Raw genomic sequence first — 27,328 nt, forward strand, 5'->3', positions numbered from 1 at the left:
CAAGATGATGTGTCAGCATGTCCCAGTTGGATTTTGATCTGGGGAATTTGGAGGCCAAGTCAAGGCCTTGAGTTCTGTCTCATGTTCCTTGGGCCAGAGTGATGAGCACTGTTGCCATGAGGGGGGTACTTGGTCTACAAAGGTGTTTGAGTGGGTGGAACATGTCAGGTGGTATCCACATGATTCCCAGCAGAACAATGCATTGGAGCAAAATAATCAAAGCTATTCACTTCACCTGTCAGTGGTTTGAATATTTTGGCTGATGGGTGTACGGTAGAGAAACTCATATGCTACTGATGAAGCTTTGGCGCCATCTGCTGGAGTGCTCCCACTGGTGCAACCGCATGCATTTATTAATATTCATGAAACTGAAAATAACTGTTATAGTGCAACCTGCAAGGGTCATTCTGTGCCACAAAACTTTACAGCGATGGTGAGACTATCTAAGTTGAGAAGACGAAGAAAAAATAAATAAATGCGTGGTTTTTTTTTAATTGTCGTGCTTTTACTTCGAAAATAACCAACCGGAAGTGCTGCTAGCTAGTAGCTAGCTCAACATGGAAGCCACCGTAGTTTGATGCCTGCGTTTCAGCAGAATAACTGTTTTCCAGCACTGTGAAACGCTTACGTTTGTTAAAGGGGTGTTTAAAAGGCCTTATATTACCGGGTTTACCCCAGGTGCTGCGAACAATGTTGGCTACAGGAGCGGTGAGTAACTTCATTTATCAGCTAACGTTAGCTAGCATTAGCTAACCTGAGATGGACGAGGAAAGTCAGTTGTAAATTCAGTTTGTGTACAAGTGAGTAAGACTGGCGTTAGTAACACGGTATTAACATGAATTTAAATGTGTTTATTCTCATATCCTCATTTCCGGTGTTGCTGTCAGGCTGTAACCACAGCACTGGCACAGGTGGACAGAGAGAAGATCTACCAGTGGATAAATGAGCTGTCCAGTCCAGAGACCAGGGAGAACGCCCTGCTGGAGCTCAGCAAGAAGAGGGAGTCTGTCCCTGACCTGGCCCCCATGCTGTGGCACTCGTGTGGCACCATAGCAGCCTTGCTGCAGGTGAGTCTGGGCACTGGTTTCACTCTGGCAGTGCCCCCCCAGCAGAATCAAAGTTACTCAATTCACCTGTCGCTGGTTTTAATGTTTTGTCTGATCGGTGCATGTTGCCTTACCCGCATTTCCATCCCTGTCATCGCCAGGAAATCGTCAACATCTATCCATCAATCAACCCCCCCACCCTGACAGCACACCAGTCCAACAGAGTGTGTAACGCTCTTGCACTCCTCCAGTGTGTGGCCTCCCATCCAGAGACAAGGTAGGACTTCATGTGTGATTTCAAGGACTGGTAGGTCAAGTACTGAAAGCGGCCGTTCACCGAAAACAAATATGAAGACAATGATTTTTGTCCTTCGCAGGTCAGCTTTCCTGGCCGCGCACATCCCACTCTTCCTTTATCCTTTCTTACATACAGTGAGCAAAACACGGCCATTCGAGTACCTCCGCCTCACCAGCTTAGGAGTCATAGGTAAGACATCTTTCCTGGCAGTGCACTGTCAGTACTGTTCAGGTCTTGACAACGTTACGTCTCATTGGTTCCCTGCGTCACCTCTGTCCAGGTGCTTTGGTGAAAACAGATGAGCAGGAAGTGATCAACTTCCTGCTGACCACAGAGATCATTCCCTTGTGCCTTCGCATCATGGAGTCCGGCAGCGAGCTCTCCAAAACGGTACTCTGACCCGACAGTATCATCACACACTGCACATTACCTCTCCTTATAGTGTAGTGTTACTGTATGTATTGACAACTTGTGGTGTGTATATTTTTCAGGTTGCAACCTTCATACTACAGAAGATTCTCCTGGACGACACCGGGCTGGCGTACATCTGTCAAACATATGAACGTTTCTCCCATGTTGCTATGATTCTTGTAAGATTCTGTCTTCATTATTAAAATGTGTCATTTGTGTGTAGTTTTTCTTCTTGGCCCACACTCTCTGTCTCTATTTCAGGGTAAAATGGTCCTCCAGCTCTCCAAGGAGCCGTCAGCCCGCCTACTGAAGCATGTAGTTCGTTGTTACTTGCGCCTGTCCGACAACTCCAGGTATTTTTATCTCTAAAAAACAATTCCGATCAGGTTTGTGTGTGTGTTCACAACTTGTGATCACATCCTAGTTTCCCGCTCCAGCCTACATCATGTCGTTGTTTGCTTGTGCAGAGCCAGAGAAGCTCTCCGTCAGTGCCTCCCCGACCAGCTCAAAGACACCACCTTCTCCCAGGTCCTGAAGGACGACACCACCACCAAGCGCTGGCTGGCCCAGCTGGTGAAGAACCTGCAGGAGGGTCAGGTCACCGACCCCCGGGGCATCCCTCTCCCTCCGCAGTGACTCTCCCTCCGCTCCTCCCTGACCCCTGACAACACCAGCGAAGAACTGCCTAACAGATGAGCCATGTTTTTTATCAAAGACTTTCTAAGGAAAGGCTCGTGCCTGATGTTTTCAGACGTGCGAGCAAACGGCAACTCTGTTCCCACAGAGCCACGGTTTCAAAGACATTCACGTTCACTGCCTTGCCATGTGTTTTGCAGCTGATTTGGAGACCTGCAATAAATTGTTGCTCAACAAATATCAGCTTCAGCATGTTCATTCACCTGCAGATGCATTTATTAGCTGACACACATTGATATCGGAGCAGTAATTAATACGGTAAGAACGGTTGCTGAATTGGTGTCACTGCCTTTTTGTGAGTGATGAATTTTCTGTGGTTTATATCTCTTCTACAAGCGTAGATGTTGCGTCATAAAAGCTTCAGGGCTTTTATTTTGAAGCCCAGACATCCACATGCACCGGAAGTTACCGGAAGTTGGAGCTAGCTGGCGCCTCGTCGTAACGGCGAGTCCCGTTTTTTGTTTTTAAGATGTCTAAAGTCCAAATGCTGAGGTCGTTGGTGACGCAGCGACTAACTGTGGCTGCTGAGGAGATATTTGGGCTGTTTGAGAGAACGATAGCGGAGTACGAGGAGGAACTTTCTCGCGCAAAAGAGGAGAACGAGCGACAGCGGAAGCTACTGGAGCTGCGCGTGGAACCGGAAATAAACAGAGCAGGTTTGCAGGAGATTTTTTCTACTATATTGTGACTCCACTGCCCTGTATACAGACCCAGACTTAATAATACGACATATTGCTAACATTTATCTTCCTTCTGATGCCTCAAGGTCAAAATACACCAATGTTTACACTGACTCCGGATGTTTAAGGTTTTTGTGGCCTTCAAAATAAAAGCCCAAGACGTGCCACAGTCCAGTGAAATCTGAGAGAGTTTATTTTGTCTGCAACGGTGTTTGAGTGGGTGGTATCCACATGAATGTCAGGACCAAAGGCTTCCCAGCAGAACAATGCATTGGAACAAAATATTCAAAGTTACCCAATTCACCTGTCGCTGGTTTTAATGTTTTGGCTGATCGGTGTATAAGTACGCTGGCGATCCTTGACCTTGACATCAGGAGTGTTTCGTGAAGCCTTTCCTTTCACGAGACAGGTCTGACTTTGTTATCAAAATGCTCCCAAGGTGTAACGAGTGTCACTGATGCATATCTGTGTTTCACCTTTACCTTCAGATGTCTTATCATCTATCGTCTTCAAAGTTATTGAGAATAAAGACGAGGTTTCCCCCGAGCGGCAGGAGTGGAGCTCCACTGTGGACCAGGAGGACCCAGAGCCCCTGCATATTAAAGAGGAAGAGGTGGAACTGTGGAGCAGTCAGGAGGGAGAGTGGTTTCGAGGGCTGGAGGAGGCTGATGTCACCAAGTTCCCTTTCACTCCTGTCCCTGTGAAGAGTGAAGATGATGAGGAGAAGCCTCAGTCTTTACAGCTTCATCGGAGCCAAACTGAACATATGGAAACAGAAGCTGATGGAGAGGACTGTGGACGACTAGACCCAGAGCTAGATACTGTTCACGAGTCAGGGGACCTTTCCGAACTCCAGATTGATTTCAGTGACGTGTTGAAGGAGACCAGAGAACCTCTGTCAGGTTTAAATATTCTAAAAAATAACATATGTAACACCGACAAGAAATCATTCCGCTGCTCCGAGTGTGGCAAACAGTTTAGCCAGAACTCAAATCTGAAGACACATATGCGAATCCACACAGGGGAGAAACCGTTCGGTTGCTCGATTTGTGGCAAAAGATTTATACAGAAGGTTCATCTGACGTACCACATGGCCCGTCACACGGGGGAGAAACTATTCAGCTGCAGTGTGTGTGACCAAAGATTCACTTGGCTTTATCAGCTCAAAAACCATCAGTGTGTCTATCGTCCGTTCTCAGAGGCAGAGCCTCCTCCAGCTAGCAGCTCGACTGAACACATGGAAGCAGAAGCTGACAGAGAGGCCCCACACTGTTTTGCACCAAAGACCGAAGTCCTTCTGGGCGATATTGGAATAAATAACGGCAAGAAACAATTTAGCTGCTCTGATTGCGGTAAAACATTTGGCCGCAAGACGCACCTATGGGAGCACATGCGATCTCACACAGGAGAGAAACCATTCAGCTGCACAGTCTGCAAGAAGTGTTTCCCGTGGAGGAGACACTTACAGAGACACATGCGAGTCCACACAGGCGAGCAAAGACTGAGCTGCACTGTTTGTGACAAGACGTTCAATTGGCTGTATCAGCTCAGGCTCCATCAGTGTGTCGGCGAGTCGTCGCAGGTTCACGACGACCAAACACTGACTCATCGAGACCCTGTCAGTGAGATGAGACGCCTTCCTAAGAAACAGTTTCCCTGCTCTGACTGCGGGAAAGTATTCGGGTACAAGGACTCCCTGCTGAGGCACATACGATGCCACACAGGAGAGAAACCGTTCAGCTGCTCAGTGTGTGGGAGACAGTTTAGAGAACGGGGGAATCTGGGACAGCACATGGTCATCCACACCGGGGAGAAACCTTTCAGCTGCAGTGTTTGCGGCCAAAGATTCAGCTGGCGGAAACAGCTCAAGAAACACAAGTGTGACGGTGAGAGCAGCAGGAAATGAACTCCTCTGTCTGGAAGTCTGCACTGCTGCATACTGATGGACTTCAGTGAGTGTGTTCCAGTGTAAATAATTGGAAATGTCCGTTTTTGTCTTTAAGATAGGCTTTGAAAAATGTTGCCTTATCCTTTAAGTGATCACTCATGTGTGTTCAGAGAGGAGCAGCCAATCAGACATGGGGGTTTATTTTGCCTTCCTGTGGTACGGCACAGATGGTTGTATGAATGCGAGTGATAAGTATTGTGCACAGTTTAACAGTATAACCATTAAAGTGAGTTGAAGCACACTGAACAACAGACTGAGGCGTCCATGTTTCTTTTCAGGCAAAGCTGGAAACTGCTACTAACTGTATATTAGATATTGTATGTGATATGATTGTTGATTATTGATCAAAAATGTGCGATGGAACCAGGATTTTTTTTTTTTTGACCTTACGCTGATGCAGTGGGCCCTGGGTTCCTCCTGGTGCAGGACAATGCCCGGCCTCATGTGCCCAGAGTGTGTAGGCAGCTCCTGGATGATGAAGGTATTGATGCCACTGACTGGCCCTCTTGTTCCCCTGCCCTCTGATAACCCATGCGAAGTTAGGCATCTGATGCCGCCAAGTGCCGCCACAGACGGTCCAGGAGCTGTCCTGATCCAGGTCTGGGAGGAGATCCCCCACTGGCAGGTAATAACATGAAAACTTTCTTGTTATACCAGATGTTTCTCACATTTTTACAAGATGTTTTCATATTATAACAACAAACATTTCTTTCTTTTTTTTATGAGAAAAGTTTCGTATTGTACCGCTGCAAAAGGTGCCTCTGGACATCAGTGTCTGACGCCGACACCACCAACAAAGCAGTGGTATCTGACGAGTTTTTTCAATGAGCATGTCGACAGCAACAGTGGTGACCGGTGTTTTGGATATGTGAGATCTCGGTGACGGGCCAGACAATGTACGCAGCCTTACAGTTGTCCCTCAAAATAAAATAAAAAAACAGCTGTCTTCAGTGATTGTAATAGCGACGGCTCAGATATAGACAGGCTGTTGAATTCATATGCTAAACTTATGCAAATAGATCATGACAGGAACAGCTTCATCAGTGATTACAAAAGCCACCTTTTGCAGCAGTACTGTATGTAACATGGCCAGAAGTGACTTTTGGCATTGCTGTGATATGCCACTGGTGAAATTTTTAGAAAATAATGATTGATTACTTCAAAGGGTTATCAGTGTAGAGATGTATTGATACCACATTTTCCTTTCCGATACCAATTCCGATCCCTGAACCTTAGGTATCTACCGATACCGAGTACCAATCTGATACCAGCATGTAAGATAAAAATGGATTGGATATGAATTGTTGTATGTCTCAACTCCTAAAACTCTATGTAAAATATTAAGAAATAAATACATAGTAGCAGAATGAATGCCGTAAAACTTTTTTTTTTATTATTATTATCCAGTGTTGACACAGATCAAGACACAGGTTAAAGTGCAGCCAAACAATTTGGTAAAAAAGACACTTTAAAGGCTACAGTAGAATGCTTTTTAAACTCCGCTCCATTTCCATTACGTTTGCCTGTAGTGCGCGTATGCGTAATGACATGAGGCATTACATGGTATCGGAATGGTCATAGGCTGTACTCGCCGATACTCAATACCACATTTTAGGCAGTATCGGAGGCATTTCTGATACTGGTATCGGTACAACTCTATATCAGTGACAGATGATTTTGATAGTTTTGTGTGAGAAAAATTTGGGATTAAACGGGTTAACTTTACTGTTCTTTCCTTCCTCATTTTTATTTACGCAATGTTTGAACTTATCAAAAATATTAGTATAATCCTTTGTTTATTTCTATCCTCCGCCTTGCACATACTGTACCTGCATATCCCTCTGGTTCCTGTTATTCATAAATAAATATGACACATTTGCACGGCGCACTTTCGTACGTGTACAAAACCACTTACGATACTTCCTCTGACAGAACCAACTAGAAATCTGTACCACTCTTAAATCACAATGTCTGTTTCATACGTCTGCTGTTAAAGTCTGTATACTTTTACACCTTTGCGCTGTCACACCAACAAAATTTTCAAAAAATTTTTTAGTTTAAATGTGTCAGATTTTGTCAGTTTTCATCTGCAGTCCCTGAGGAAGTTAATATTGCACATTAAAGGACAGGAACAGAAAGCACATTAACACATGGCACTGTTTTGGAGACTCCTAATTCGTTAATTTGTCGCCCCTATTATTTGAAGAATTAAAGAAAATCTCAATCTCTGGACTAAATTGTCCTGAATTCAGCTCCGCACTGAGCGCACAGATGTGAGATACACACTAAGTATTTACACAGTGTGAATAAGAAGTCAGATTGTTGATATGAGATGTCACATTCAAAACAAGACAGGAAATCAAAACTCATTTCTCAATGCCCATTTATTATACGATACATTCTTACACATCCATGTTGCTCTCGTCAACGTTTAGACACTCTGGGGAGCTTCTTAATGTTGACTTGCTGCACCGCTGTTCTCACCAGCACACTCATGTCTCTTAAACTGGGACTGCCAAGTGAAGCTTCTGTCACACACACTGCAGCTAAACGGTTTCTCCCCCGTGTGAGCCGTCATGTGTCTCGTCATGTGTCCCTTCCTCGAGAAGCTCTTCCCGCAAACCGAGCAGACGAACGGTTTCACGCCCGTGTGGGTCCTCATGTGCTGAACCAGAGTGTGACGCTGGGTGAAACTCGTGTTGCAAACCAAGCAGCGGAAAGGTTTTTCTCCCGTGTGAATCCGGAAGTGCGCGACCAAATCGGAGCGCTGCCGGAATCTTTTGCTGCAGAGGGAGCAACTGAATGGTTTCTCCCCGGTGTGGACTCTCATGTGCTTCTCCAATGACCAACCGTGGCTGAAACTCGTGTCACAAACTGAGCAGCTGAAAGGTTTTTCACCTGAGTGACACCTCATGTGAGCGACCACGTGTTCTCTCCGATTGAAGCTCTTACTGCAAAACGAGCAGCTGAACGGTTTCTCTCCTGTGTGGCATCTCATGTGTCTTTTCAGATTCGTCTTGTGGCCGAATGGTTTTCCACACTCGGGGCAGATAAACGACTCCTTGTCAGTATCACTGACGTTATTTGTCACACAGTTCAAACCTGACTGAGGTTCTGTGGGCTCTGTCCAGTCATCATCGCTGACGTCCGTCTCAGAGGAGTCTCCTGTCTTGTCATCGGTATCTGGTTCTGGTCGTCCACAGTCCTCTCCATCAGCTCCTGTTTCCTCCTGTTCAGATTGGCTCTGATGAAGCTGTGAGGACTGAGGCTTCTCCTCATCATCTTCACTCTTCACAGAGACAGGAGTGAATGGGAACTTGGTGATATCAGCCTCCTCCAGTCCTTGAAGCTGCTCTCCTTCCTCACTGCTCCAGATTTCCTCCTCTTCCTCTTTAATGTGTGGAGGCTCTGGGTCCTCCTGGTCCACACTGGTGCTCCACTCCTGCTGCGCAGGGGGAACCTCTTCTTTACTCACCAGCAGCTGCTGGACGTCTGCAGGACAGAACAAAGTGCAGACACACACATTATCAAGCTTGAGATATCAAAGATGATTATTATTTAGGCAGTGTGTGTATAGCGTGTGGCCACTGGTGTCAATGTACATTTAGCATTTAAGGGAACTGTTTCAGAAATGCAGAAAACATTAAAAGTTACAAGGGAAGAATGTTACTCTGGAAGCTTTTATTGTGAAATCCAGATGTATCCCGGAAGTACACTGCTTCTGCTCTAGCGTCAGCAATGAGGATGCTAATCAACATATGGCTCATTAAATTCGCTACATGATGTCAGGAAACACTGAGAGGGGTTGTTTGCTGTGAAAGCGGTTTAATTAATGTCATAAATAACCGTGTCAACGCCTTTCACTTACCGTAAAGTCCCGAATACAGCCGCTCTCCTGTTGCTGGTTTACCCGCAGTTAGTCGCTGCTTCACCAGCGCGCTCAGCATGTGGACTTTGGACATTTTCCCACAATGACACACTGTGTCATCACTCAAAGTCTGTCAAAAACACTGCCCTCTCCATGAACCAACTACTATGACTGCTGCAACAGTGCAAACTTCCGTCTCCCGCAGCCTGCTCCCACCCTGTGGTCCCCAGCTAGCGTGCTAAGCTACATTTAGCATCTTGGTAGGCTAACGGGATGTAATTCAGAGGTAAAACACTCAGATAAAGGGTGGACAGCACAAAGACAACTCAGACAGGTTCATCCAGACACACAGAGGCTCAGAGAACTCAGATCTGCTGAGATATCTCCTATAGAAACCAGCCAAACAGTCAACTAGACGCCATTTTGAATGTCTGTGAAGATAACGCAGTAGGGGAAGCACTTCCGGTGTTGTTTCATGTTTGACTTTCCAAATAAAAGTCCGTATGATTTAAAAAAAAAAAAACAAAAAACAATCAAATCATGTTGTATATTATCTATAGTGAATAGAATTATATGTAAAAAAGAAAAAAGAATAAAATAATTTAATACAAAGAAATGTGGTTGAAATAAAAAGAACTATCCCACAAATAAAAAAAAATAGAAAATTATTTTAAATAATGGAGGAAAAAAGAAACTATATTTATGCTAATTATTCTTATTACATTTTAAAATTTTGCTCATATAGTCATATAGGTTTTATTTTGACAAGGCGCAGCTCCTGGTAGATTTTTCCACGACTAAGCGACCAATAAAATCTTGCCGAATGATGACCTCTCTGGTCGACTAACATTTGGTCGACTATGAGAGGTCAGCCTTATGTCCTACAAATTAATGCCCCATAACTTGGAACTTGGAAAGAAATTTCACAGAAATTGCAAATAAATAAATAAAAAAATAGAAAATTACAAAAAAAATTGGAAATAATTATTATTACTATTACTACTATTACTTTTAATGACTATAATTTTTAAGCACTTTTTCCAAGTCATTTCCTTGTTTGTTTATTACCTTTCTCTGCTTTTTTTTTTTTAAACTAATTTTCTTGTTTTTAATTTCTTTCTTTTTTCTTTTTAATTTTTTTTTATAATTTTGAGGGTCATTTCTTTTTTCTTTTTATCGTAATACTCACTATATCGCAACATATTTAAAATCGCAATAACATTGTTTCGCAATTTAAGTGTCATGATAATATCATATCGTATCGTAGACTTTGATAACAGTTATGGTCCGTTACAATGTTGCAGACTGTGTGCAGTTACAATGAAGTGTATGTGTGTAACTTGAAAATATGAATGTCATGTTTAGCATGGTTAAAGAAATAATGTTATTCTTTTTTTTTTAAGATATTTTTTGGGGCATTTTTAGCCTTTAATTGATAGGACAGACAAGTGTGAAAGGGGGAGAGAGAGAGGGAGTGACATGCAGCAAAGGACCACAGGCTGGACTCGAACCCGGGCCGCTGCGGCAACAGCCTTGTACATGGGGCACCTGCTCTACCACTAAGCCACCGACGCCCCAAAATAATGTTATTCTAACTAAATGCTGCGTCTTTGGAGTTGGTTATTGAGGCTATATGACAAGTTAACATGGAATTTGACGGCCCACAAACCCAGACTTTGTCATTTCTTTTAATATTATTGCTGCATGCACCTGTCCTGTCAAGCTGGTATATGTATATGATTCAGTGTTTGTCTTTTACTGTAATTTGAAAGGTATCCACACTGTGAATCCTGAATGACCGGTGCCAACGGAAGGAAGACCTCATGTGTGGAGCGGTGTGTTTGGTGCCATTCATCTGGACTGTGGAGAAGGGAAACTGCATGGACAACATCCTGAGCTCTCAAATGGGTCGTGATTATGATGCTAGAAAAAGCAGCAAAATGCCCTTAGTTATAGTGTAGTGATGTATGTTAATTTTGCCACAGTATCACCCTAAAAATGGGGACAGTAAGAAACCATGCTGTTGGTACCATCCACAACTTTCATAATATGGACCAAACTGAACTGAACTTTTTTTATATTTCCCTCCTACTTCAGGTCACCTATTGCAGAGGTTGCTGCTGGGTACTGTAGTTTTTTTTCCTTCTGGAGACGAGGTCATTAAGAGGGAGTCCCTCCATTTTAGTCTTGGCTCAGTCTGTGTAATTTGAGCTGGGAAGCTGATCTAAAGCTGTGGATTATTAATGCCCCCGAACCTGAGCAGGGAACACAGATGACGACCAAAGACGGACTTTTAATATTCAAAATTTACAAACACACGTGAGTGAGCTTTCAGGTGCGTTGGGTATGTCGGCAATGACTGCAGAGGTCACCTGGGCGCAGTTTGGTCATTTGATGGTGAATCTCTCTCAGTTGTGCTGTCCCCATGGCCTGTGGCTTAACTGGCCTGATCAAAGTTTGATGAGCGGGGCTTAGTAACATTACACGGGACAGAAAACACTGTGGCTCTCTGTGGCGGAGCTCTGCTGGTCCTCTGCTTGGCATGAGGGTGTAGGGCTAGGGGAAACGGGGTGACTGTAAGCCTCTGCCAGTGAGTGTTGTTTGACAGCAGACAAGCTGCCAGACAAGCTGTGGTTTTGGTTCCAGCTTAAGAAACAACTTCTCAGGCTCTTAACCAGTTGGTCGAATGGTTCATAATTAGGTGTGAGAACCGCAATGGAACCAATAGGGATGTCAGAAACAGCTCAGGTTGTATGGTGTGTCACATCCTTCCTCTAACAATTATCTATAAACTACCCACACAACAGCCCCTCTTATCACCATCAGTACGTTTAGATGAGTTCAACCTGCTCCACTCTCCTTATCCAACGAACATAATTAATGTACAACTCTCGGAGCGGTTTAAGCAAATGCTAAACAGGGCTCAGCAACAGGACAAAAAGGATCCGGAAAGAGGGATGGGGATGGGGAGGAGGGAAGCAGGGGAGGAGGGGAGGAGTGTGTCACAGAGAGTTAACACTGGTTTCAGTTGTTGCAGGCTTTCATTACTGCAGCGCGGCATGCAGAGGGACGGCAGCAGCTCCTGGGCCATATGATCTGTTCCAGCTCTGCGACTGGGACTCAGGGATGATCCTGCAACAGGTCAGACTCAACTTTAGGTCCTTGCAGTTTGACAAACAAATGCTGCTTGTTGTTGTTGTTGTTGTTGTTGTTGTTGTTGCTACTGCCATTGACTTGCTGTAATAGTTTGACCTTTAATACGTGTGGATCTTGACAACAGGAAATCCTGCTTTTTGAATGAAATCAATGACATGAAAATCTTGGCCAGTAGCTCACAGACAGATTAGCACACAATATACTGTCCTCGTTGTTGTGTGGGTTTTCGGTCTGAGCCTACATTTACCTAAGCAGCTAAACCGATGTCCCTTCAAAACTGAGTAAGTGTATGTGTATGTATTTGCTGTTTTGAGAATGAGTTGTACCCGCACCGGCTCAGCGCAGGTCATAAGTGAATGGGATGGTGAGCCCGTGACCAGGATTTGTGGAGATTAGTTGGCTTAGTGAGCGCAACACAGAGACAGAATGAAAAGTGCAGGACAGCAAAGAATGTAGCGAAAACACAACAGAGCAGCAAAAGTGCACCCGGATCAGCTTAGTGGGCCGCCTGGTGACGCCACAAATGGCACTGGGCTGGTGGCTGAATAACGTGGCTGTTGGTGCCATGTGCAGTAGGCATCTAATGCAGCTACACCCAGAGAAACAGCTCCTGTGGGGGGCTCTGGTTTGGGAAGTGATTCTATAATGCTGCCTGAAAATGGAGTCCTAATGTGAGAGAAGAGAATTCGCACCATGCCACACCACAAAAACTGCTCAGGAGTGGCCCAGGGAACATGACCGAGACCTCAAGGAATTGACCTGGCCTCCAAATTCCCCAAATCCCAGACTGATCAAACATCTGTGGGTGGGACGTGCTGGTGCCCCACCTCACAACCCACATGACTCAAAAGATCTGAAGCCAACGCATTGGTGCCAGACACCAAAGGACACCCTCCAGAGGTCCTGTGTTCATGCCTTAACAGGTCCAAGTCCGGTCCAAGGAGCACCCACTGTGGATCAGGGGTACCTCTGGGGTATGAGCACGTCCCTCAAATGTTCGATTAGATCAGGATCTGGGGTATTTGGAGGTCAGGTCGACACTTTGAGGTCTTTGTCCCCTTCCTCAGATCATACCTGAGCAGTTTTTGTGGCGTGGCATGGCGCATTGTCCTGCTGGGGAGCACTGCCATCGATAAGTGCCGTTGCCATAAGGTGGTTTACTTGGTCTGCAACCGTGTTCGGGTGAGTGGAGCAACTGATGCAGGTATTGCCAAGAACGTCATATTTAACTATCGATTTCAGCTCATTTTGCTCTTTTACGTAACCTGATGAAGGTCTGACAACCAAAATGTTGAGCCTCCATTTTAAAATTAGTAATTGGTGTAGTGACTTCACGCAGCCTTTGAGAATGAGGACTGTCAAATACAATTAATAATCATTTATTTTACTGATGAAATCACCACAATGTCTGGCTGTCTTTGCCTTGGAGCTGTAAACCTATGTGAATAACAAACTTATTTGTCTTTAGATGGCAGAAGAGTGAGACCACAACGAATGGCTTCCACAGGGAGTGGCCTCCGTGAGTCTGTCTTTGTCTCCTGCTGTGGGATTGTGGTTTACTTTTCTAAATATTAGACTGAGATGTGAAAATTCTCCACTAGTTCACTGAATTAATATAACATATAATATCTATATGAATGTTAACTCACTCCACCTTTTCCCAGGCATCCAGGGGGATGACAACCTCCAGTCCATGCTGGTGGGGACGATAATGAGGAAAATCAAGTCTCGTACCTGGAAGAAGCAACGCTACTTCAAACTGCAGGACGACTGCATGACCATCTGGTACCAATCCAAGAAGGCTGGCAACACCCACTCCACAAGTAAGAACACGTGATTTGATGATGAGATGGAGCTTTTTGGGGACGCACTGTGCCCAACATGATGATTATGATATAACCCAAATGCCAATGTTAATTACACAAGATGTCACCACGTTCATTATGGTAGAAAACAGTGGAAGATGAACTCAATAGAACTCAGTTTACCCAGTCTTTTCGGACCTGATATATACACCCATGATATGATATCCTGTATCAAAGATTCACTTACCTCCAGTTCTCCATTTTGCTGGTTTTGGGTGAATCCTTGGATTTGTTAAAGATTGCAGGTCAGCCCTGGAGAAATTATGAATCAGCCTACCATAACAACATATTAAGGCTGACCAACAACTTTGTCTCTGACTTCAATCATGTCCAGACAGTGAGAAGTAATTTCTGCTATAAGATCAAAGATAGTAACACATTCTCACTCCAACTTTCGTTTTCATAGGAAATGTACTACGTCGGTACAACACCACAAATTGACTTTTTTTTCCTCAAACAACAAATGCACGTGGTTTGGTTCAGGAAAAATGAACAGGGTTTGGCTTTACAATCACACAGGAAGAGCCCGTCGACCTCCTGAAAGTTGGTGGTTGTTGGACCCATCCAGCACCCCTTCCATCCACCTTACTCGGACTTTCGCCCCCTTACCTCATGTTGTCCCATCGCGTTTCCCCTTAAGCCACCGCGCACTGTTAAACAATAATGGCGATCGGCCGCGTATCATGCTGACGTGAAAAACGGCTTTTCTTGTTGGTGTCTGACACCAGAGGTCGCTGGCCAAGTGCCGGTATTTGACAACTTTGGAATGAGACCGGGTTAGACTGACGCACTCGCTTGCGCACCAGTCTATCCTAAAACTAATGGTGCTCGAACCAAGATTGAATATTTTCTGAAGGGTCTTAGATGTATGTCTCTTTCTTGTTTATCTCAAGAAAATGTACTACACCAGTACGCACGTGGTTGGGAAGAACGTGTTTGGAAAGAATGAGTATCATCACCATCATAATCAGTTGTCATTGTACCAGACTACAGAGCAGCTTCTTTTTTCTAACTGTTTATTCAGTTTCTAGTGTAGCATAAAGGGACTGCAACTTGCATTCTCTTGTGTTGTCGAAAGAAACCCCAAATCTCTCCATCCTGTGTCGATCTTTGTGCCCAGTTTCAGTGAGTGATGTGGAGGCAATACGAGAGGGCCACCAGTCCGAGGTGCTGCTCAGCATCGCCGATGAGTTCCCGGCTGACCGATGCTTCACGCTGGTCTTCCGCGGTCGCAGGGGCAACCTGGACCTGGTGGCTGAGTCAGCCGAGGAGGCTCAGTCCTGGATCAGAGGCATGAGGAAGCTGATTGACAACCTGGAGAACATGGGGGAGCGGGAGAAACTTGACCAGTATCTTTCAATCAGTGTTTTCAGTCATATGCCATCAACGCCTTCAAAGTCTTTGCTGGTTTGCAGTCCATTTCCATTTCTCTTTGGTTTGATCTGTGCTCATTGGCAAAATGTTAGACAGTAGAAAAGACTAAATCCCATCAACCAGTCAATAAAGCCTGAATTATTGAGACCATCGGGTCATTGCAATCAAAGATTGTATACCCATGGTAGCATAAAGGTCCCCACTCCTCATGGCCACCTGCCCATTCTATATTGATACCCAAGTATACTCAGAATTGTGTCCATATTGGAAGATTCTTCACCTCATGATCTATATCCAGCGCCAATGTTAAGTGCCAGCACGTCATGCTTGGGTTGCAGATTTATTTGTTTTCTACTTTGGGGATTCACCGAGCCATAGCTCAAAGCAAGGTTGAAGATCAATTCCTCAGAGAGTAGTGTAAGGAAGGAATTTACACTTGAACGTACTCGAGCAGTCATCTTGTCAGTCCTCGCCAAGTGTCTCTTCCAAAGCTCTTAGAAACAAGGTTGAATGTCTCAGTCACTACTGAATGTGATACTTTCCTAAAGTGGCCTACCTAGATGGATCGGTGACTGGTTCAGGAAAGCAGACAAGAACAACGATGGGAGAATGAACTTCAAGGAAGTGCAGGATTTACTGAAGATGATGAACGTGGACATGAATGAGCACCATGCTCATCGTCTCTTCACAGTGAGTCTTTCAGCTAATTTGAGCTTCATTGAGCTCATTGTTGTGATTTAAGCATTCAACATAGACTGGTGTCCGTGACCATTTTTCTGAGGCTGTTTCTTTCTCCTGTTTCAGATGGCCGATAAGTCCCAGTCGGGTACACTGGAGGACGATGAGTTTGTTCTCTTCTACAAGATGCTGACCCAGCGGGAGGATGTATTACGGGTTTTCCAGGAATACTCGGCTGATGGCCAGAAGTTATCCCAGAGTGACTTGGAGGACTTCCTGAGAGAGGAGCAGCTGGAGGGCGGTGACATCCAGCAGCATGCCAAGCAGCTCATTGAGCGCTATGAGCCCTCTGACACAGGTTCATGGAGTGTATCTTGATATTTGTCTGATTCTACTGAGATGATTGAAGTCGTACCTCGTGTCTCTTGGTAATACCATTAAAGGCATGATGCCAGCACTATGTGAAAAGGTTCTGACACAATCCTGCTGTATTTTCAGCCAAGCAGCTGAATGCCATGACGTTCGATGGCTTCTTGATGTACCTCGGCTCAGCTGAGGGCTCCATCTTTCACCCACAGTGGCGGGGTGTCTTCCAAGACATGACCCAGCCGCTGTGCCATTACTTCATCTCCTCCTCTCACAACACCTACCTTATGGAGGACCAGCTCCGAGGACAAAGCAGCGTGGAGGGGTATATCAGGTAATGCTGCTGGGATAGCATTTCAAGCTTAGTCAGGTTTGATCATGTGGCTCTGCTGGAAATGTCTTTGTGATGTTCAGATTACCAAAAGAAGTGCTGACCGACAGATGATGCTGATGTGACTGAGACCAAACAACCAAACGTTATAATTCTAAAATCAACCAATTGTAAGACGAAGGCATGCTCTAGTTATGAGCCTAATGACAAATCTGCCAAACCAGCTAATTAGTGGCAGTTTGTGGTCTAGGTGATGTAGGTAGGGATGCCAAAGATTGGGGGATGCATCAAAGGGGGGAAATTGCTTGGTGCTCCCCTTGCATAACCTGGAAATCACCTATCGGACCAATCAAATCTGTCAGAGGCGGGGTCTGGGCGGGCATAACATGATGAAGACAGCGCTGCGCCATAGGAGTTGGAAAGTAAACAGCCAAGATGGCAGCTGCCGAAGGACCACGTCCATTCAATTTAGCTTTGGAAGAAATGCTAAGCCAACTACACTTATCTTTTTCCTTGAGAGAGGAACAGAAGACTACATTTCCAGGACATTTTTGCCGTTTTGCCAATGGAATACAGCAAAACCATAATATATCAGTTAGCCCAGCACTGGTCGGCAAACAAATGAGGCTTAGTGCAACGAATATGTCGCCTTGTTTTTTGCTCTGATTGGCCATCGTGCTATCCAATTGCGTGCGGCAGTATCTAATATGCCTCAGTTAGTGCCGCCCCTTGAGTAGGAAGGGTGTATCGGTGAAGACTCAAAGTCTTTCTAGATTTGAGTCTGGATTTCCAGGCTACCCCTCGCACCCCTTCTTCTCAAATTTATAATTAGTCAAATCTGAACTTTCATAAATTTGCCAGGAACTCCTAGAGAAAAGAGGCTTATATGATTACATGAGAACTAGGTCTGCCTATGGCACACATCCAGGAAGACCACCATTTTAAATATCTCAGAATCTCCATTAGCACAGATCCCTTCCCTAAAGTGTTCTCTTCCATGCTCCATTGAGCTTTACTTTGGCATTACCCTGCACTAATCTTCCATTCTTTAGTAGTTTTACAAAATTCATCACTAGAATTAAGTGGAATTCCTGACATCTAATAGTTATTAGGTGATTAATTCTATGTTATCAAATTGATTAAGTCTTGATTTTCAACCTGGATACCTTCAACCCTCCTGAATTTGTTCTGCTGCTCAGAGCTCTGAGTCGTGGCTGTCGGTGTGTAGAGGTGGACTGCTGGGATGGTGCCAATGGAGAACCCATCGTTTATCATGGACACACTTTCACCTCCAAGATACTCTTCAAGGACGTGGTCAATGCAGTGGGCAACTATGCCTTCAAGGTAGCATCATCATCTGTCCATGTAGAAGTGAATGCGAATGAACCTTTTCATGTTTGAATTAATCCTGGCCAGAGCAAAAAGTCTAGTCGTAAATTTTGCAATAAAAAGTATGGTGGCTCTCTGATTGCACAGATCACACAGTCACAGCCCAACTACAGATCATCACATTGGTCCAAATGTGGCTTTTCAAGTAGACCAAACATGCAAACATGTTTCCTCATCCCTTCATGCTGGCATAGGCATTCTTTCGGCTTTCGTTGTCTAGTAAAGCTGTATCAACAAATTGCTCAGCATCTCATTGTATATTTATAAGGGGATGCACAACTGTGCAATGATATCCAGGACATAATCTGAAAGCCCGAATAAGTCAACTAGCCAGGGATCTGCCAGCCTCATGCCAAAATGAACAGCTGCCAGGTTCAGATGTATGTCAGACACTGTTGTGTATGAGCATTGATTCCACAGCTGAATATTTCGGCCTTGTGACCCCTTGTGCATCCATCTGCTGGTCTGTCAACCAGACAGGCACAATCCACAGGCATATGTCAGCAGGTGTATTAGCTTTCCCCGATGATAATGCTCTGCAGTGTTAAATTACAAATTCACTCCCTCCAACCCTCTGACTCCTTCTGTACCCCGTCCAGGTATCTGAATATCCAGTCATCCTGTCCATCGAGAACCACTGCAGTGTTGAGCAACAGAGAGTCATGGCCCAACACCTCAACAACATCCTCGGTGACAAGCTGCTGAAAAGCACATTAGATGGAAAGGCCCCAATTGGGCTGCCATCTCCTGAGGTGAGCAGTGCAGTCTGTTGTCCTAACACTACCCTACTCTATGTGCTACAGCTTTAAATGACTTGTAAATGACTTCTCTGGGGCAACCATTCAAACTTTCTGAACTTGTTGTCTTCACTGTATTCTTAACAAGGTGATACTCAAACGAGTTTCGAGTTATCAAGTGTCAGTGCAAAGGAGTTCATGGATGTTTGTGTGGTGCTGAATTATGTCCATTGATTCTGATCATTGCCTACCTGACTTGTGCTGTAACGTGGATAAGCAAATTACCTTCAGTGACATCAGTAACAAGTTCAAGTTAGCTTAGATGTAACTGACAAAGGGTTGACGGCAAAGCAGACTTACATCAAGTCGTTGGAGCAGTAGCTCAGTCAGTCTGTGGTAGTCTCGCTCACCAGACCTTTCTCAAGAAAAGAAAGGTCTGGCTGGGCTGACTCTCACTTTAAGATTGGAGAAAAAACGCCCCGGCTTTTTTTATTTCTTTCAACCAATCACAATCGTTCTTGGCGGTGCCACAGCATCAGTGCGCTTGCAAAAATATTGCCAGGGGGAAACAGGTTTTGGTGTAACACGCCCACAAAAATATCGCCTACAGGACGCGACCCATGGCAGAAAAATGGCTACATCCCCGCAAGATCAAACACCGCAAAAGTTAGTAAAGGATGTGTTAAACGGTTGAGAACTGCTACACAACCGGAGGTGGTAGGGCGGGACTTCGGCGGGTGGCTCGTTCTGCCCAATGAGAGGCTGATCTATGCAGCGAACTTCCGCCCACTCAGATTAGTCTGTGGGAACTTGGCTTGGGAACCAAAGGGGTCACCACTTCAAGTCCATAAATGGACTAAGCACAGAGTGTGGACTTGTGCCAGTTTGCTGAGGTGCCCTTGAACAAGGCACAAGGCCCATAACTGACCAAACCCACAACTGCGAGGGGCACCATCCTGTGAGGTAGCCCCCTTGCCCTGACATCTCTCCATGCATAATGCAGTATGCATGTGCAAAGGGTCCAATGTGGACCTTTGGATGACTTTGCACAGCTGTGAAGGCTAAGGACGCATTCACACTGGCGCTATTTGGTCCACTTTAAACGAACCCTGGTCCGCTTCCATGGATAGTTTGGTCCGTTTGGAGTGGTGTGAATGATCATTCGAACTCTGGTGCAGACCAAATGAGCGAACCCTGGTCCGCCTGAAAACTGGGGGTCTCAGTCCAACCCTTACCGTTTGTTCGATAAATTGATCAACATGATCAGAATGCACTTCTTCACACTTAAAGAAAGGGAACATTTGGAAGTGGTGTTATTTATAGGTCATTCTGCAAAGGTTTTACTGGTCTGCTTCCTGGGATTGAATTGGGCTGTGTGAGGCCCAAGAACCAAAATGAGTTTGACACCCCCGTAGAACCTGTCAGAGCTCACAGTGACCTAGAGGGCACCTTCACTTTCATCCCAAAGCCTGTCAGAGCCTGCTGGGCCATATGATCTGTGTCTACATGCAACAGTGGTACTCTGAATTATTCAACACCACAGTATTTCCCCCCCTTACAGACAGTCCACTAGCCCACTAGTTTTAATCACTCCATTTTTTCCACACATGAATTGGTTAAAAAGTAAACTGGATTTAATGGATGATCCGAGGTTATATTTGACTTTCCTGTCAGGATCTTAAGGGGAGGATTCTGCTGAAGGCGAAGAAAATCGGTGGTCTGGAGGAGAGTTTCAACGGGATGGTGGAGGAGTCTCAGAGCGGAGAGGTCAGTGATGAGGAAGAGGTGGCTGAAATCGATGAGGATAACCTCCACCGCGAGAGTGTCCGTCGCAGGATTAAGGTACGTCAGGTTGTCTAATGTACCTTTTTGACCTCAGATTCAGAAAGCCTATTATACACAGTCTGATGAGCCAGCCGGATATAGAACCGGGATCCTCTAGTTCAGTGCTTTTTAGGCTGGTGATGCAACACTGAGGCTTTTAATATATGAATGGAACACTTCATAGATTAATGCTGGCCCCCGCATTGGAGGATAATTGGGCAGATTTTTGGGTCTGACTCACCTGCCCCGTGTTCCCAATTCAAGGCTGGTCTGAGTAGATTATTTTCCCAGATAACCCTGTAGTGTCAGGGTTAACAGACATAATCTTAAGCTTAATGGATTGGAGTCTTCCTGTTTCATATTTTCAATATCATAAACATTTGATATTTTCCGACTTAAAATCCTGTTCCTCAAAAACAACGATGATGAAATACTGCTGCACACAATGGACAGTTGGTAGGAGTTCGCCTGCCCTGCACACACACGGAGGGCTAACTGTTAGCATCACACGGCTAATGTCACCTAACGATTGTTGAAAGGTTTCATGACTGAGTCGAGCTTTTTTCGGTGTTGGTGTGAGTCACTGCTGAATGCAATGCCACTGCTGCTGTGTTAGCTTGTGTTAACTAGGCCCTTCTGTGTGGAATCTGAGTTTAAATTGATTTTCTCCGGGAGCTCCAGCTTCCTCCCATAGTCCATAGACATGCAGGTTAATCAGTCAGCCCTGTGATAGTCTGGCTACCTGTCCAGGGTGTTCTCTCTGAACCAAATGAAAGGACAAGGTCAAATATTTCTCCTTGGCATCTTTGTTGTCAGTGTCTTGTAGTTGTGGTCACCTTTTTATCCAGCGGAAAAGGATTGCATAAACTTCTGTCATCCCTCATGAAAAATGGAGAGGATTGAAGGGCAGGGAGCAGACACTGGGTGTTGCATAAGGTGATCTGTTTACACTGTGATAGCAGAGAGAGACACATAGGCAGACAGGGGCAGAGAATGAGCCTTCAACACTTGTCTACCACTCTTGACCCAGGTGTCTTCTAACCCAGCAATCCAGATCTGAGGTGGCCTTTATAAACCTAAAAACACATCAACTCCTACATAACTAAAGGAAACACACGTTTTCCACCACCGTGTGTGTCCAGGGTACAAGTAGACATGACAGATAGAGGAATCTCTATAGAAGAGGATGTCATAGGTGCTGTCCTCCTACTCTGTCATGTCAGACCAGAACATGCCCGGCTAGGCCAAACTCGGCTAAGCTGAGCAAGGTGAAGGTTGTTCGTCTCTAAAATGGGATATTTGATACTCTTAAGAGCACTAATTGCAGTCAGTAATCACGTCTGTTGTAAATACCGAGGTGTAGTGTCTCTAAGTAGGGCCAAACTGTAATATCAAGTATCAACTATTGCAAATATTTTATTAGGCAATTAAATTTAAACAGAAGTTCCGAATAGACTTATAATAATTCAAATACTAATTGTAGTAGACACCAGTTTTTAAGGGCAAATTAAAAAGCTAACTTTCAAATACAGTACCAGTATTTGATATTCGAAAAGGCAACACGATCTGCATTTGAACGGCATCCTTGTGGACTTGATTTGGTGAAGTTGTGTCCACCTGCCTTTGAAGAGCTCCGTTTGTAAGAAGTCAACATGTAGTACCTGATTTTTTTGTACCATGAAACATATTTGAGTCGATTCATTAGAAAGGTTCGTGAAGACTTGAAGAGTTCTTAAAGGTTCTTGAGGTAAAGTTCTTGAGTGCAGCCTGTTGAAGTTTGTTTCACCAGTTTCTCAGCCGTAGAATAAATAGTCAATTAAATGTGTAGTCGTCGGTCCCTGAGGAGATTAATATGCATTGGCAGCTCATATTTTTCATTTTTCTAACATTGGGGATGAATAAAAGGCTGCAACCAGAAGACCTGAGGGTTCTAGAGGGTTCATACAATAAAAGCAAATCTGATGAACAGGTAGAACTAAGACCATTAAGAGCTTTATAAACCAGTGACAGGATCTTAAAATCAGTTCTGAAAGCACACAGGAAGCCAATGCAGAGACTTGAATCAAAGACAACTCCAACGTTTTACACCTGTTGACAGGGTTTTAGTGCCAGTTCTTGCTGTTCCGTGTTTAGTTTCCCTCTCTGAGCTTCAGGACCAATAACCAAGACCTCGGTTTTGTCCTGGTTCAGTTGAAGAAAGTTTTCTGCCATCTTTAGAGGATCATTTCTCGTGCTGAATGTGCATCTACATCCCCAGCAAACTAAGTGTGCAAAGGAATCACTGGGCACTTAGAGTCATGTTTATTGATAAGCATCTGAGAAGCATGAAACGCCACACTGGGACTCCTGTCAACACAGTCATCAGAGGTGAGGCCAGCATTGAGCTTGGCAGAGATGTGAGCTCAGCGGTGCCCCTGCTGATGGTGTAGGTGTCTGGAGAGATAGCTGTCTTGCTGTCAGGTAGACGGGTGAAGGTGAGGGGGGGTGACGCTCCGAAGCCCGGTTAGACCAGGCAGATCAGCTTTCATGTGGAAGCAGGCAGGCGTGCACGCTGAGGTGCTCTGCAGGTTAACTGTCATTGTGCCGTTTGGGCTCGCTACACCTCTGATCTCTACACTCATGGAAGCTACCCTGGCAACACACCTGCTTCTGCTTGGCATTGTGGGGAAGTATCACTTACACAATTCAAGAGGGGGTTGTCTCAAGGTTTCGATGTGTGCTGCGCCTCCATCCATGACAGGATTCCTTGCATCACAAGGGTTTACCCTATCACGTGGTAGTGACTGGCGTTAACACAGAGCCAAGTCATGGCTCAACCTCAACGAGCCTCGTGTGACTGCAGTGTGTTAATGACCCAAAGATGTTTAAATGTCTCTTTGGGTCAGTGGGTTTGGGCTCTTCCTACAAGTCAGTGGAAAAGCTGAAGCCTCTTAGGTTACATCTTGAAGGATCTTTTCAGACCTTGTCATTCCACACCTGTCCACCAGTGGCCCTCATAGAGCTCCCAGCCTTTGCCAGTTACCTGACGCCATTACATTTCCAGCTCCTCCTTGGGGACCCCATGGTGTTCCCAGGCCAGATGAGATATATAATCCCTCCAGCGTGTTCTGGGTCTGCCCGGGGCCTCCTACCAGTGGGACGTGCCTGAAATACTTCCAGCAGGAGGCGCCCAGGAGGATCCTGATCAGATGCCCGAACCACCTCAACTGACCCCTTTTGATGCGAAGGAGCAGCGGCTCTACTGCGAGCTGTCAGATGTCCGAGCTCCTCACCCTATCTCTAAGGCTGAGCCCAGACACCCTACGGAGGAAACGCATTTCAGCTGCTTGTATCCGCGATCTCATTCTTTCGGTCACTACCCAGAACTCTTGACCATAGGTGAGGACTGGGACATAGATGGACCGGTTAATCGAAAGCTTTGCCTTCTGACTCAGCTCCCTCTTCGCCACGACAGACCAGCGCGGCGCCCGCATCACTGCAGAAGCCGCACCAAACCACTGATCCATCTCACGCTCCATTCTGCCCTCACTCGTGAACAAGACGGTTTCTTCTGCTCTCTATTTTATTGAGTTTACTGTACATCATAAAGTGTTTGAATCCCCTCATAGTCAGAACAGTATAGCTTCCGTGACGTATATATGTGAATTGACTTACCTTTTTCTCCTCTGTCCTCTTATTTCCATAGAAGTCAAAGCAGCATCTGTCCAAGGAGCTGTCAGACTGTGTCGTCTACTGCAAAAGCGTCCACTTCAGTAACTTCAAACACTCTCGCATCCACTCCAAGTTCTACGAGGTCGCCTCTTTCACAGAGTCCAAGGCCCGCAAACACCTGAGAGAGGCTGGTGAGTCCTTAAATTACAGACCATGAAATATAATCATTCTCCTGCTGTGTTTATGATTGACTTATGATAACATTATCGGGGCTTCAGTCACACCCTATTTATTATCTCCATTGCAGGGGCCGAGTTTGTGCACCATAACTCCCGGCAGCTGACCAGGGTTTATCCCAGTGGCTTCCGAACAGACTCCTCCAACTTCAATCCTCAGGAAATGTGGAATGCTGGGTGCCAAATTGGTGATTGAGTGACCTTTTTTTTTTCAAATTTTCTAGATATTGCAAAGATGCCCAGTGCAGCTTTACATTCTCTCAAAGTGCCTGAATCTTAATTTCTTGGCGAGAATAGCACGTGTCAAAAACGTCAATCTTGTTTCTTGTTTTTGTTGTTGTTTTTATGCAGTTGCATTGAATTTCCAGACCGCCGGGGAGGGGATGGATCTGAATGACGGATTGTTTAGTCAGAACGGCAGCTGTGGTTATGTCCTAAAGCCCGGTTTCATGAGAGAGGCCGAGAAAAGATTTGACCCTGAGACACCCCAGAAACGGGATGGCTACCAGCCAGTCGTCCTTACGATACAGGTACAACTCATGAGGTGAGTAAGGAAAATCTATCCCTGCAGTTTGTTTTAATTGAGAACAATGTATATGTGTTGAAGGTGATCAGTGGTCAGCAGCTGCCCAAAGTCAACATCAAAGAGGATTCGATAGTGGATCCTCTGGTCAGAGTAGAGATCCACGGTGTTCCAAGCGACCAGGCCAAGCAGGAGACCAGATACATCGAGAACAATGGTACACTTGTCCCTGTAAAAATAAATATAAGAGGGAATAGATAATGGACAGGATGGCTGATTGTTGAACGATCTGTCCTTTCCGCAGGCTTCAACCCCGTGTGGTACGACACCCTGCGCTTCACCATCCACTCTCCTGAGCTGGCCATGGTGCGCTTTGTGGTGGAAGACTATGACAAGACTTCAAAAAATGACTTTGTGGGGCAGTATACACTCCCTCTCAGCTGTATACAACAAGGTGAGGTTGCTCCTGTAGCTTCGAGCACACTTTTCTGAGATTGCATCTAGAAAGCGCATTTTGCTAATGCCTCTGCTTTGCTTTGGTGTTCTCAGGTTATCGTCACATTCACCTTTTGTCCAAAGATGGGACCAGTATTCCTCCCTCCTCCTTATTCGTACACATCAGGATTACAGAACTGGATAAACCTTCACTTTCCTAATCCAGCGGAGGTATCAGAAAGAACGTGCTCAGCACATCTTATTTAGTCATGATAGTTGAGTCATTACTTCCCATAGAAATACTTCTCCTAACATAGTATTTATTTTTATTCTTGTTTTATGTAAATAAGTACTACGCCAAATCTATAGTGGTTCTTAGGCAGCATATGAGAAATGCATGTTTTTGTTTCCTCCATTATAATGTGTGTAACTTGTTCCTGTGATTGACTTGAACTTTGCTGCTCATGTTTGGTGTCCCAGATATTTGTCCCTGCTGAAATATTGTGTTGTAAAGAAGAATGTGCCAGCAACATGTTTAGATCAGGATGAATATTTCTGTCAGTATTTTTCCTTTAACAAACAGCACTTCGTGGACCCAGTGTCACTGCTACAGTCCTCAGCTTTCACTTTGGCCAACATGCAGAGCTTGAAATGCAGCTATCTGCTGTCCAGTGAGCAGCTGCAGCGGAGCAGCTGGAGGCTGCGTTATGAAGTCATCCAGCTCTCCCAGTCACAAAAGAGATTTCAACAGATTACACCTGTGGCTGCTTCTTCCATCAACACCAGACTCCTCTGCATGTCGTTCTTTTTAAGCTATTTACAGGCTGAAATCTGAATTTAGTACTCGTGAGCAGTCTTGTGTCATGTGATGTTATTTTTGTGGTATGTACATATTACCCATTTGTGTAAAGGTGTTTTGATATGTCTATTTTTGTATACATGGAAGCATTCATATGTACTGTACAGCATAGCACAGTGTTGTGTTTATTTGCTTGTTTTTTATTGTAGAAGACCTCATATTCATTTGCCACATCTATCTGCAAATACATATGATTTTCATTTAATGATGCAACTAGTTTATCCTTCATACCTTTGGAACTGCCTTTCTAGTCTTCTGACCACTCAGCGGGTCACATTCAACCATTCACACACACATTCATACACTGGTGGCCGAGGCTATCGTCCAAGGTGCCACCTGCTACTCAGTTTTTAACACACTTACGTTGATAGAACAGCCACTGGGAGCAATTTGGGGTTCAGTATCTTGCTCAAGGATGCTTCGGCATGCCAGCTGGAGGAGCCAGGGATCAAACGAATGGATAACCAACTCCACCTTCTGGGCCACAGCTGTCCATGTTACTACTCTTCTTACTGAGCTGAGTTGAGTTTATTGAGCTGAGTGACTATAAAGCTAGGGATGGGTTCCATAAGCTCCAGGACAAGATGCATGCTGAGTGTTAGCCTGTTGTGGAAAAACGCACACAGCACTGCACAGAAATCAATTAAGTTATTTCAGAAATAGTCAATAACAACAATTAAGCAAGAACAAGAGTACGACCATGTGCGAACAAGATAATTATCTTGTGTGAACATGTTATATTGTGGGAAGAAGACAATAACTTGATCCCACGTAATGATCTTGTGCATACAAGTTATATATCTGGTGGGAACAAGTTACATTTTGGGAACAGATTATTGTCTTGTGCGAACAAAATAGTTCCCTCATGATAATAATTTGTTTCCAAAAGATAATAACTTGTGTCCACAAGATCATCACTTGTTCCAACAACACAGTAACATGTTCCCACAAGATATT

General features: G+C 44.9%; 3 protein-coding genes across 3 annotated transcripts; 2 read left to right on the plus strand and 1 right to left on the minus strand.

Moving 5' to 3' along the window:
* Window positions 1-518: 518 nt before the first annotated feature.
* On the plus strand, window positions 519-2,641 carry cnot9 (CCR4-NOT transcription complex subunit 9). Its single transcript, XM_049569948.1, has 8 exons — window positions 519-708; window positions 888-1,067; window positions 1,208-1,323; window positions 1,424-1,533; window positions 1,625-1,734; window positions 1,836-1,934; window positions 2,017-2,108; window positions 2,223-2,641. The coding sequence occupies exons 1-8, from the start codon at window positions 691-693 to the stop codon at window positions 2,389-2,391; spliced, it is 894 nt and encodes a 297-aa protein (XP_049425905.1). The 5' UTR covers window positions 519-690; the 3' UTR covers window positions 2,392-2,641.
* A 356-nt stretch (window positions 2,642-2,997) lies between these two features.
* On the plus strand, window positions 2,998-26,902 carry plcd4a (phospholipase C, delta 4a). Its single transcript, XM_049569931.1, has 17 exons — window positions 2,998-3,107; window positions 10,720-12,088; window positions 13,572-13,622; window positions 13,768-13,926; window positions 15,089-15,317; window positions 15,903-16,032; window positions 16,147-16,378; window positions 16,519-16,720; window positions 17,917-18,061; window positions 18,706-18,858; window positions 20,518-20,685; window positions 24,353-24,509; window positions 24,626-24,742; window positions 24,906-25,084; window positions 25,162-25,294; window positions 25,382-25,531; window positions 25,627-26,902. Exons 3-17 carry the CDS (start codon window positions 13,598-13,600, stop codon window positions 25,731-25,733), a joined length of 2,286 nt encoding a protein of 761 aa, XP_049425888.1. The 5' UTR covers window positions 2,998-3,107; window positions 10,720-12,088; window positions 13,572-13,597; the 3' UTR covers window positions 25,734-26,902.
* LOC125884765 (gastrula zinc finger protein XlCGF8.2DB-like) lies at window positions 6,580-9,391 on the minus strand. The gene is made up of 2 exons (XM_049569942.1): window positions 8,948-9,391; window positions 6,580-8,571 (listed from the first exon to the last, which is right to left on the minus strand). The coding sequence occupies exons 1-2, from the start codon at window positions 9,039-9,041 to the stop codon at window positions 7,532-7,534; spliced, it is 1,134 nt and encodes a 377-aa protein (XP_049425899.1). The 5' UTR covers window positions 9,042-9,391; the 3' UTR covers window positions 6,580-7,531.
* Window positions 26,903-27,328: the final 426 nt, after the last annotated feature.

The sequence above is a fragment of the Epinephelus fuscoguttatus genome, linkage group LG24, assembly GCF_011397635.1.
Source record: "Epinephelus fuscoguttatus linkage group LG24, E.fuscoguttatus.final_Chr_v1".
NCBI classification, from domain to species: domain Eukaryota; kingdom Metazoa; phylum Chordata; class Actinopteri; order Perciformes; family Serranidae; genus Epinephelus; species Epinephelus fuscoguttatus.